Here is a 12643-nt window from a genome sequence, read left to right on the forward strand (position 1 = left end):
CAGTGAGACTGATCGTGATTGATATATAAAAATTCTCAGGGCACCTCCCTGTAATAGAAACTGTTACCATTGCAGTAAATTGCACAATATTGTCAGGGTGAAAACATAGCCGACTTTAGGCAGTAAATCCACCGGAGTTTCTGTTCAGTAAACTCCTGAACCGAAAATATCCTGGTATACAAGCAGTTTGCAGGTTTCACAGCCTACATAGTTTCCTTACTGTCTGAAATCGGCGCTTGGTTTTCTTCATGTTTGTGCTCCCTAATGCTAATAATCCAACACGCCTGCTAATGAGAGGGCCATCCTGAACATGGGCCCTAGCGTTTTATACAGTCCGTGCCCAGTAGATAACAAAATCAGTTGCAAGAGCCATTCTCTAGTGTTTCCTAGGAAACTTACCTGAAGACTGCTTGTTCATCAAAAGTTCACCAGCTGTGAGATCACAAGTGAACCAGTATCTTCCAACACATGTTAGAAATGTATTTGTAAAGTGCCACCATATTTTGGAGGCCTATACAGAGTATACTTAGTTGTTCACGAAGGGCTCTGTCCCATTTCATATTACAGTCTAAATTGTTCACCACACAATCATGTAAAGCACTCAGTGGAAGCCTATTGCGAACACTGAAAACATTCGAACTCCACACAGATGGAGCAGGGTGCGGAAAACCTGCAAGATTCAGGTGAGTATGACTTTTTGTTTAAAGCAGCAATAACAGGCAACACCAATCTGGCATTGCCTGTTAAATTATTGTTACTTTAAAAACAATGGCAGACTGACCTGAATCTAGCCAATGATTGCATCTCGCAGGCTCTTACATTTTACCCTAGGTCTGAATCAAACACATGGACCGAGTGCTGTCAGATGGAAATGCTAACGACTGTGTCACTGTCCATGAAAGTAAATAGGCCAATGAGCCTCTAATACATGGTTGGGGAACCTGCGGCCCACCAGCTGTTGTTGAACTACACATCCCAGCATGCCTTGCAACAGTTTTAGCATGGCCAAATAGCAAAACTGTAGCAGGGCATGCTGGTATGTATAGTTCAAGAACAGCTGGAGGGCCAAAGGTTCCCCACCCCTGCTCTAATACGACCTGAGAATCGGATGGGATATTATTAGTATAAACTCTACATATCAACAATCCCTGAGACCAATAAATGGGATGCATTTGGGATGCCAGCAGTCGCTATCCTGACACTGGTTAGCAGACCAGCTCCGAAACTCTAATACCACTCACAGTGCTGACGCCGGAATCCCAGCTGTCGACATCCTCAACGTACGTATGCTGGGGCTAGTTAGGGATGGAGTGTTAGGTTTAGGCAAGGTAGAGGAGGTGGGGTTAAGCTGCGGGGGTTGGGGGGGGGGGTTGGTTGGGGTTAGGCAGTAAGCGGGTATGGTTATGGTTATACTGCAGGAGGGGGTAGGGGAAGAGGGTTAGAATACTTACCTAGCAGATTCAGGATTTTGTGAGCTGGGATGGTGCTGTCGGCCTTCTGACCGCCGGCATCCCGTACCCAACCCCAGTAAAATACTGATAAATCCAGCTGCAGTGAGGGATATATGTAATGTGCAGTTCATTAACCACTTGCCTGGCATGGTGGCATCAGATGCGACCATGCCTGCAAGTGCTTTATCTGACCTGGTCTCACAGGATAAACTGTGTTAGCAGCGGCAGGGAAGGGAAACTTCCCTCCACTGCTGCTGTCAGAGGGACCGGACGGTCCCTCTGTCTCCCTGCACTCTCCCCCACTGATTGCCGTGCTGCCGATCCCTGCTGATCGGTCAGCACGGCAGGATCCCCCTCTCCAGCGGCTGCAGACAATAGCAGTTGCTGGGGAGCGTAAATTAACCCTCCCAAGGCCCCCCCCCCTCCCTGTGTACCTGGAGGCTGTCCCGGCTTTCAAAATGAAAGCCGCGATGGTCGAGATGTTTCCGATGGTCGCGATGTTCCTGATCGATGTTTTGATGTTTGAAAAAATATATATTTTAAAAACATAAAAAAGAAAAAATATATATTTTTTTTTAAACTAAAATCATTTTGGATAGGTTTAAGTTAATGTTATTCATCTAATTCACTCATTAAAAAAAAACCCTGACAATTACAAAGCGTTGTTTGGGGGGGAAATCGTCAGTTAAGTGGTTAAAACAAACTTTTGTAAAGGTATTTAAAAACTGTGGCAGGGTATGCTGTGATGTGTAGTTCAATAACAGTTGGAGTGCTACAGGTTGCTTTCCCGTGGTCTAGAATACCCTTAAAAATATTCTTTACTTGCAAATACATACATTTTGTGTGTTCAGAGCACACACTGACCTACCAGTCATATAGTATGAGCATTACTTAGAACTGCTCTAGATCCCAAATCATTTTGTTTAGATAACTGTATTTTGACTTCACCATGTAAAGGAACTTTCTCATTTATTTATATTAATCATTTATACAGGGAGTTCAAAAAGTCCCTATGCAGTGAATATGGGGTAGATGGTATTAACTTCCGTTATGTGGTATAGCAGTATCTGAGGACATTATGTGCCACAGATACCACATCCCCTGTGTATGTTGGTCGCGGTCTCTGCTCAGTGCCTTGGGCACTATGCATCCCAGTCTTTATTTGCGCTGCTATCTACAAGATAGTGCGACAATATGCTGGCAGATGGTATGAACGTTCTGACAGCTTCAGCTATCGATTTCAACAGGAATTTGTCCAGCGCATGCGGCAAGCGACAGTCAGTGGCAGTGGCCTCGCCAAAAGAGGGAGAGAGAGCACATAATACATGCCTCTGATGTATGAAGGTGAAGCAAGCCCATTCAAATACCGGGAGAAGCCACCAGACGTAATACATCTCCCCGTGTGTGCTAAGCAAGTCTACCTGCAGAGAATATGTGCTAAGTCAGAGGTACTCAAATGCGGTCCTCAAGGCACCCCAAAGGTCTAACTGTGGCTCTACACAGATGGTTAAATCAAATTCACTGAGGTGCTAATTAAGTCACCTGTGGCCAAGCATTGATAAACGTAAAAATTGGACCGTTCGGGTGCCTTGAGGACCGTGTTTGAGAACCTCTGTGCTAAGTAATACGGCAATATGATTGTTTTCCAATACTTTATTTTACATGATATAAAAGAGAATTTGTTACGTACTTATCTAAATTAAATGTTGAAAGTGTTGTCTCTCTATGGCCTCTTATGGATGCAGAGGAGATCTGCAGCCAGAGACCACGCTCACTGCGGAGGGATATTTTGAACCCCCTGTACTAGAAACAAATAAGGAAGACAAGTTATTTAAAAATACAATAATTCCTGACTTTGAACCCCGACAGCACAGGAACTCTGGAGCTGGGTGATAAACTGCTCGCCATAGACAATATCCGGCTGGACAATTGCTCCATGGAAGATGCTGTTCAGATATTGCAGCAATGTGAAGAACTTGTGAAGCTGAAGATCCGTAAAGATGAAGATAACTCAGGTGGGTGCTCAGGTGGAAGAGAGAGATTTGCATAATACTAGATTCTGTTTTATTCTTATCCTCATTTATTTCCTTCCTTTTCCCACCTGCTTTCTACATGTATTGGATTAGCATCATCACTGACTAAAGGTTTGTTAGACAGATTTCTTTCTTATATGCAGAACTGCTACCCGATACAAAAAGTAAAAGAAGCGCTGGTTGTTAGAGTAATTAATACACAATAAAAGTTAAGGTAATAGCAACAAGACACACCGGTGTGATAAAAACAAGACACAAATAACTGCTTACATTAATGATTTACTGGCTCAAAGCAATCCTTAAGCACTGCAGTTCCTATTTGGCTGAGGAAGCCGTTAATTCAATTGATTGGAGAGTGGGAAATGCGTTAAGGAGCTATTCCAACAACAAGCCGAACTTTCGGGATCTGGTTGGATCCCGGTAAGCCTCAACCCGGGCTTTCTGTGGCCTGTACTGGTGGGTCCTTGGCAGTTTTTAGCGTGAGACAATTGGAGCCTTCTGTTAAGCTGCACTATAGGCAATGCACCAGCAGCCGGGAGGGGACTCACGCCTCTGCTGTCATTTGTTACAATAACCAGAGGACCTAAAACGACAGTTGTTTTAACTACTGATTTATCAAATTGATATTAAGACAAAATCTGCAAATTATTTATGGTCAAGACTGATCTGTAAAATCTATATGCAGTGTACTAGGAAATATAGCACAAACTGCTCCTATATTAACGCAGAACATGACCTCACACCTGTTGTATTGTATTAGAAATACTCAGATCTAAAAACAGTAAGTATACAGCATCAATAGATAATCTAGCATACAGAACAAGGATAGTAGCTATGCACTTGCTGGCTACGGTAAGATGCGTAAATATTTTCCTCCTTCTCTCACCTCTCCTTGGTCTACCGTCATTACTTATGTAGTCACCATGGCTGCTGTAGGATGTCCTCTACAGTGTGTAGTAGGAGTTGGACCATATCGCCAGATGATGACTTTTTATGGTTACAAATGTTGCCGACCATCCTCTTCGTATGCTGTACCTGTTCTGACAACCAGACTTAAATGACTTCTCCCATTCTTTCCAAATGTATTTTGCTCTGTCTTTCAGATATTCCCTTTGCTTTCACCTTTCTTTTTATAGGCACCTTCCACCAACAGAACCGCTATATAACTGGCTTACTAAGCTCATTCAATATAGGTACTTTACCTAATGTCACCAATCTTGTAACGTCACTCACACCTTTCTTTCCCAGCATTCCCTAAGCTGGCCACACTATGCAGTTACAGTATCACAGCATCTGTGACCTCAAATCAACCCTAGTGCACTATTGAAATCTAATTAATATCATCCCTGTGATTATTGTGTAAATTAGAGTATGTGGTCGAAAGATGACCGTCATTATTGTGTTACTGGTCCCAGTGTAAGCCAGCAGTGTGATCCAGCCGCTTGTTCCAAGCTCTCAACAGCAGGATCTCATCCAATTTGGCCACCCACGTGGCAAACTAAATTGAACAGCAATCCTGTCAATCAACTCTTGGGCCAGGTGGCAAGATCAGCTTGTGTGTGGCCAGCTTTGTGCTGTAGTCAGAGTATTTCATTGTTATTTGCATCATTTAGTATACATATAAACTGATCTTTGTTTATAAGTATTTCAGAAGTCGTTAATGCTTTCCAATTTCTCTGACGTCCTAGTGGATGCTGGGAACTCCGTAAGGACCATGGGGAATAGACGGGCTCCGCAGGAGACTGGGCACTCTAAAGAAAGAATTTAGGACTACTGGTGTGCACTGGCTCCTCCCTCTATGCCCCTCCTCCAGACCTCAGTTAGAATCTGTGCCCGGCTCGAGCTGGTTGCACACTAGGGGCTCTCCTGAGCTCCTAGTAAAGAAAGTATATATTAGGTTTTTTATTTTCAGTGAGATCTGCTGGCAACAGACTCACTGCTACGAGGGACTTAGGGGAGAGAAGCGAACCTACCTGCTTGCAGCTAGCTTGGGCTGCTAGGCTACTGGACACCATTAGCTCCAGAGGGATCGAACACAGGCCCAGCCTCGGTCGTCCGGTCCCGGAGCCGCGCCGCCGTCCCCCTTGCAGAGCCAGAAGACGGAAGATTCCGAGGAGAAAATCGGCGGCTGAAGACTCTGGTCTTCATTAAGGTAGCGCACAGCACTGCAGCTGTGCGCCATTGCTCCCCATGCACACCACATACTCCGGTCACTGATGGGTGCTGGGGGGGGGGCGCCCTGGGCTGCAATTAGATTACCTTAAAAATGGCAAAAATACACATAATATAGTCTAATAAACTATATATGTGTAAAAATCCCCTGCCATAATATTAATATAAAAAGCGGGAGAAGCCCGCCGAAAAAGGGGCGGGGCTATCTCCCTCAGTACACTGGCGCCATTTTCTCTTCACAGCTCCGCTGGAAGGACGCTCCCCAGGCTCTCCCCTGCAGTTTCCAGGCTCAATAGGGTAAAAAAGAGAGGGGGGGCACTAAATTTAGGCGCAATACTGTGTATTATAGCTGCTATAGGGAAAATCACTTTGTGTAAGTGTATAATCCCTGTGTTATATAGCGCTGTGGTGTGTGCTGGCATACTCTCTCTGTCTCCCCAAAGGACTTTGTGGGGTCCTGTCCTCAGTCAGAGCATTCCCTGTGTGTGTGCGGTGTGTCGGTACGGCTGTGTCGACATGTTTGATGAGGAGGCTTATGTGGAGGCGGAGCAGGTGCCGATAAATGTGATGTCACCCCCTGCGGGGTCGACACCAGAGTGGATGGATATGTGGAAGGTATTAACCGACAGTGTCAACTCCTTACATAAAAGGCTGGATGACGTAACAGCCGTGGGACAGCCGGCTTCTCAGCCAGTGCCTGCCCAGGCGTCTCAAAGGCCATCAGGGGCTCAAAAACGCCCGCTACCTCTGATGGCAGACACAGATGTCGACACGGAGTCTGACTCCAATGTCGACGAGGATGAGACATATACACAATCCACAAGGGGCATCCGTTGCATGATTACGGCAATAAAAAATGTGTTGCACATTTCTGACATTAACCCAGGTACCACTAAAAAGGGTATTCTGTTTGGGGAGAAAAAGCAACCAGTGGTTTTTCCCCCATCAGATGAGTTGAATGAAGTGTGTGAAGAAGCTTGGGCTTCCCCCGATAAGAAACTAGTGATTTCTAAAAAATTACTGATGGCGTACCCTTTCCCGCCAGAGGACAGGTTACGCTGGGAGACATCCCCGAGGGTGGATAAAGCGCTCACACACTTGTCAAAATGGGTGGCACTGCCGTCTCAGGATACGGCCGCCTTAAAGGAGCCTGCGGATAGAAAGCAGGAGGCTATCCTGAAGTCTGTATATACACACTCAGGTACTATACTGAGACCTGCTATTGCTTCAGCATGGATGTGCAGTGCTGCAGCAGCGTGGTCTGATTCCCTGTCTGATAATATTGATTCCCTTGACAGGGACACTATATTGCTAACCATAGAGCATATTAAAGACGTAGTCTTATCTATGAGAGATGCACAGAGGGATATTTGCCGGCTGGCATCTAGAATAAATGCAATGTCCATCTCTGCCAGGAGAGTATTATGGACTCGGCAGTGGACAGGTGATGCGGATTCTAAAAGGCACATGGAGGTTTTGCCTTACAAGGGTGAGGAATTGTTTGGGGATGGTCTCTTGGACCTCGTTTCCACAGCGGCAGCTGGGAAGTTGACATTTTTACCTCAGGTTCCCTCACAGCCTAAGAAAGCACCGTATTATCAGGTACAGTCCTTTCGGCCCCAGAAAGGCAAGCGGGTTAGAGGCGCGTCCTTTCTGCCCAGAGGCAGGGGTAGAGGGAAAAAGCTGCACCATACAGCCAGTTCACAAGAACAAAAATCCTCCCCTGCTTCCGCTAAATCCACCGCATGACGCTGGGGCTCCACTGGTGGAGCCAGGTGCGGTGGGGGCCCGTCTCCGGAACTTCAGCGACCGGTGGGTTCGCTCACAGGTGGATCCCTGGGTTCTACAAGTGGTATCTCAGGGATACAAGCTGGAATTCGAGATGTCTCCCCCTCGCCGTTACCTCAAATCAGCCTTGCCAGCCACTCCCCCGGACAGGGAGGTAGTGCTGGCGGCAATTCACAAGCTGTACCTCCAGCAGGTGATAATCAAAGTTCCCCTCCTTCAACAGGGACGGGGTTACTATTCCACAATGTTTGTGGTACCGAAACCAGACTGTTCGGTGAGACCCATTCTAAATTTGAAATCCTTGAACACTTTTATAAGGAGGTTCAAGTTCAAAATGGAATCGCTCAGGGCGGTTATTGCAAGCCTAGAAAAAGGGGATTACATGGTATCACTGGACATCAAGGATGCTTACCTGCATGTCCCCATTTACCCACCTCACCAGGTGTACCTCCGTTTTGTGGTACAAGACTGCCATTACCAATTCCAGACGTTGCCGTTTGGTCTGTCCACGGCACCGAGGGTATTTACCAAAGTAATGGCCGAAATGATGATACTCCTTCGAAAGAAGGGAGTTATAATTATCCCATACTTGGACGATCTCCTTATAAAGGCGAGGTCCAGGGAGCAGTTGTTGGTCGAAGTAGCACTATCTCAGGAAGTGCTACAACAGCACGGCTGGATTCTGAATATTCCACAGTCGTAGCTGGTTCCTACCACACGCCTGCTGTTCCTGGGGATGGTTCTGGACACAGAACAGAAGAAGGTGTTTCTCCCGGAGGAGAAGGCCAAGGAGTTGTCATTTCTGGTCAGAGACCTCCTGAAACCAAAACAGGTGTCGGTGCATCACTGCACGCGAGTCCTGGGAAAGATGGTAGCTTCTTACGAGGCAATTCCATTCGGCAGGTTCCATGCAAGGATCTTTCAGTGGGATCTGTTAGACAAGTGGTCCGGATCGCATCTTCAGATGCATCGGCTGATCACCCTGTCCCCGAGGGCCAGGGTGTCTCTGCTGTGGTGGCTGCAGAGTGCTCATCTTCTAGAGGGCCGCAGATTCGGCATACAGGACTGGGTCCTGGTGACCACGGATGCAAGCCTCCGAGGTTGGGGGGCAGTCACTCAGGGAAGAAACTTCCAAGGACAATGGTCGAGTCAGGAGGCTTCCCTACACATAAATATTCTGGAACTAAGGGCCATTTACAATGCCCTAAGTCAGGCAAGACCCCTGCTTCAAAACCAGCCGGTGCTGATTCAGTCAGACAACATCACGGCGGTCACCCATGTAAACCGACAGGGCGGCACAAGAAGCAGAAGCCACAAGGATTCTCCGATGGGCGGAAAATCACGTGATAGCACTGTCAGCGGTGTTTATCCCGGGAGACGACAACTGGGAAGCAGACTTCCTCAGCAGGCACGACCTCCACCCGGGAGAGTGGGGACTTCATCCAGAAGTCTTCCAAATGATTGTAAACTGTTGGGAAAGGCCACAGGTGGACATGATGGCGTTCCGCCTAAACAAAAAGCTAAAAAGATATTGCGCCAGGTCAAGGGACCCTCAGGCGATAGCTGTGGACGCTCTAGTGACACTGTGGGTGTACCAGTCGGTTTATGTGTTCCCTCCTCTTCCTCTCATACCAAAGGTGCTGAGGATTATAAGAAACAGAGGAGTAAGAACTATACTCATCGTTCCGGATTGGCCAAGACGGACTTGGTACCCGGAACTGCAAGAAATGATCTCAGAGGACCCTTGGCCTCTGCCTCTCAGACGGGACCTGCTACAGCAGGGGCCCTGTCTGTTCCAAGACTTACCGCGGCTGCGTTTGACGGCATGGCGGTTGAACGCCGGATCCTGATGGAAAAGGGCATTCCGGTTGAAGTCATTCCTACGCTGATAAAAGCTAGGAAAGATGTGACAGCAAAGCATTATCACCGCATATGGCGAAAATATGTTGCTTGGTGTGAGGCTATGAAGGACACCACGGAAGAATTTCAGCTGGGTCGTTTTCTGCACTTCCTACAGTCGGGAGTGACTATGGGCCTAAAATTGGGTTCCATTAAAGTCCAGATTTCGTCCCTGTCTATTTTCTTTCAAAAAGAACTGGCTTCACTGCCTGAAGTTCAGACGTTTGTTAAGGGAGTGCTGCACATTCAGCCCCTTTTGTGCCCCCGGTGGCACCTTGGGATCTCAACGTTGTGTTGGATTTTCTAAAATTACATTGGTTTGAGCCACTTCAGACCGTGGAATTAAAATATCTCACGTGGAAAGTGGTCATGCTTTTGGCCTTGGCTTCGGCTAGGCGGGTGTCAGAATTGGCGGCTTTGTCCTGTAAAAGCCCCTATCTGATCTTCCATATGGACAGAGCAGAATTGAGGACGCGTCCCCAATTCCTCCCTAAGGTGGTATCAGCGTTTCATTTGAACCAACCTATTGTGGTGCCTGCGGCTACTGGGAACTTGGAGGCCTCCAAGTTGCTGGATGTAGTCCGGGCCCTGAAAATCTATGTTTCCAGGACGGCTAGAGTCAGAAAGACTGACTCGCTGTTTATCCTGCATGCACCCAACAAGCTGGGTGCTCCTGCTTCTAAGCAGACTATTGCTCGCTGGATCTGCTCCACGATTCAACGTGCACATTCTGCGGCTGGACTGCCGCATCTTAAATCTGTGAAGGCCCATTCCACGAGGAAGGTGGGCTCTTCTTGGGCGGTTGCCCGAGGGGTCTCGGCTTTACAACTTTGCCGAGCTGCTACCTGGTCGGGATCAAACACGTTTACAAAATTCTACAAGTTTGATACCCTGGCTGAGGAGGACCTTGAGTTTGCTCATTCGGTGCTGCAGAGTCATCCGCACTCTCCCGCCCGTTTGGGAGCTTTGGTATAATCCCCATGGTCCTTACGGAGTTCCCAGCATCCACTAGGACGTCAGAGAAAATAAGAATTTACTCACCGGTAATTCTATTTCTCGTAGTCCGTAGTGGATGCTGGGCGCCCATCCCAAGTGCGGATTGTCTACAATACTTGTATATAGTTATTGCCTAACTAAAGGGTTATTGTTATGAGCCATCTGTTCAGTGAGGCTCAGTTGTTATTCATACTGTTAACTGGGTATAGTTATCACGAGTTGTACGGTGTGATTGGTGTGGCTGGTATGAGTCTTACCCGGGATTCCAAATCCTTTCCTTATTGTGTCAGCTCTTCCGGGCACAGTTTCCCTAACTGAGGTCTGGAGGAGGGGCATAGAGGGAGGAGCCAGTGCACACCAGTAGTCCTAAATTCTTTCTTTAGAGTGCCCAGTCTCCTGCGGAGCCCGTCTATTCCCCATGGTCCTTACGGAGTTCCCAGCATCCACTACGGACTACGAGAAATAGAATTACCGGTGAGTAAATTCTTATTATTTTCTTCTTCATGGTCCATAGGGCTCCATAGGGAATACCTTAGGGTATAGGTGGTTGGAGAGGAACGGGCACCAAACAGTTAAAGCTTTACCCATACCCCAGCCAGGGTCAGCCAGTTTTGCTTTGGTGCCGGCAGGAGCCATACGTACCATATAACAGTCAGCCCCAAGCTTTTTATTTTATTATTTCTTTTATTTGTTTCTCACTTAGAGCAAGCAGCGCTACTCTGTCCTGGGGACCCACAGGCTGCAGTCGGAAGAATGTTGGGACAGGTAAGACAGTTCCCTGCTTGTGGGAAACCACGTCTTTCATTGCAGTCTCTCCTCCAGTCGTGGAGACGGACCGGAGGCGCTGATGTAGGTGCCGGTCCATCCGTGACCCCACTTGTCCACCAGGGCAACAAAATACTGGCGCTGGGGTATTTTAGATGGCCAGTGGCCCCTGGAGGTTAAAGTCAGCAATGGGAGGTCAGGTCTCCCCTGGCAGCTCCTCCCCCAGCTCAGAGGGCGATTCCACTGTGGTTTCCTGCCTGTGAGCTGATCATCTTCGCCCTCCTCCCACTCAGATGCTCAGCGGCTATTTTAATTACAAGACTGAAGCTGCAGGTCTCCGAGAACACTGGGTCCAGTCACCCTGTATATCCCACTGCTGTCTGCGTAGTTGATTTCAGTGCCCATTCCAATTGTATATTTATATATGCATTGTATGTGACTTGTGCTAGCTCTGCTGTCTGATTTTCTCACTGTCAGTTATACCTATCATTTCTGTTCCTATAACCCTAGATACATGTGTAGAGGGTTTCGCAATACTTCCAATTACAAAGTTTTTGTGAAGGGTGTCACATTGCTATACTTGCTATACACTTATTATTGTCCTATAGTGTGCTATACTGTTACTGCTGCTACAGACGGGGCCACACTAATTGTGGCTCCATCTGCGACTGAATACGCCTGGCGAAGCGGACCGCCGGGCACAAATGGGACGCGCGTACGTCGTAGAAGCGCACGTGCCCCATTCAAAGTTAATGGGAGCATTGCTGGGCCTAATTCAGAGTTGATCGCAACAGCAAATTTGTTAGTATTGGGCAAAACCATGTGCACTGCAGGGGGGGGGGGGTGCAGATATAACATGTGCAGAGAGAGTTAGATTTGGATGGGGTGTGTTCAAACTGAAATCTAAATTGCAGTGTAAAAATAAAGCAGCCAGTATTTACCCTGCACAGAAACAAAATAACCCACCCAAATCTAACTCTCTCTGCAAATGTTATATCTGCCCCTCCTGCAGTACACATGGTTTTGCCCAATTGCTAACAAATTTGCTGCTGCTATCAACTCAGAATTACCCCCTCTGTGCGCTCGCCTGCGTGCCCGCCTGCGATGTAGCCACGCTCTATGAGCCACCTATATGTCTCCAAAGGCAAAGGTAACAAGGAGGCTGCTGCTACTATGCTGGTCTCATGCCAATCCTGTTCGGTGGGATCATCCTCTCAGAACACTGTACAGGATGGTCTGTGTGCATCTTGCTATATTCCATATAACCAGCCTGCCCCACCTGCCCCTGTTCAGGACCCCCCATGGGTGTCTTTTCACAGGGTTTGCCACAGATAGCGGACTGCTTAGCAGCTCCCGCTTTGCCTCCCACTATGGGATTCCCACAGCAGTTACAACCGGCTTTACCAGTCCTCTCTATGCCTCCTTCCTGGGTGGATGTACTGTCTCAGTTCAGAATCTGGTTCAAACATCTGTCGTCTTTCAGCAGATGTTACAGGGTGACATACTCTTAACCACAAAAGCACAGAGACGTACGGTACC

General features: G+C 47.6%; 1 protein-coding gene across 18 annotated transcripts in view; it reads left to right on the top strand.

Moving 5' to 3' along the window:
- The window catches only part of GRIP1 (glutamate receptor interacting protein 1), an 871453-nt gene that overhangs the window by 801762 nt on the left and 57048 nt on the right, over nucleotides 1-12643 (top strand). For 11 of the 18 annotated variants that reach the window (XM_063927530.1, XM_063927526.1, XM_063927521.1 and 8 more), the window contains 2 exons: nucleotides 3321-3466; nucleotides 4621-4677. In XM_063927530.1, coding sequence (XP_063783600.1) covers nucleotides 3321-3466; nucleotides 4621-4677 — 203 coding nt within the window. The remainder of the gene's footprint in view (nucleotides 1-3320; nucleotides 3467-4620; nucleotides 4678-12643) is intronic. The other 7 variants (XM_063927524.1, XM_063927525.1, XM_063927529.1 and 4 more) reach the window with 1 other exon arrangement.

The sequence above is a fragment of the Pseudophryne corroboree genome, chromosome 6 (assembly GCF_028390025.1).
Source record: "Pseudophryne corroboree isolate aPseCor3 chromosome 6, aPseCor3.hap2, whole genome shotgun sequence".
NCBI classification, from domain to species: domain Eukaryota; kingdom Metazoa; phylum Chordata; class Amphibia; order Anura; family Myobatrachidae; genus Pseudophryne; species Pseudophryne corroboree.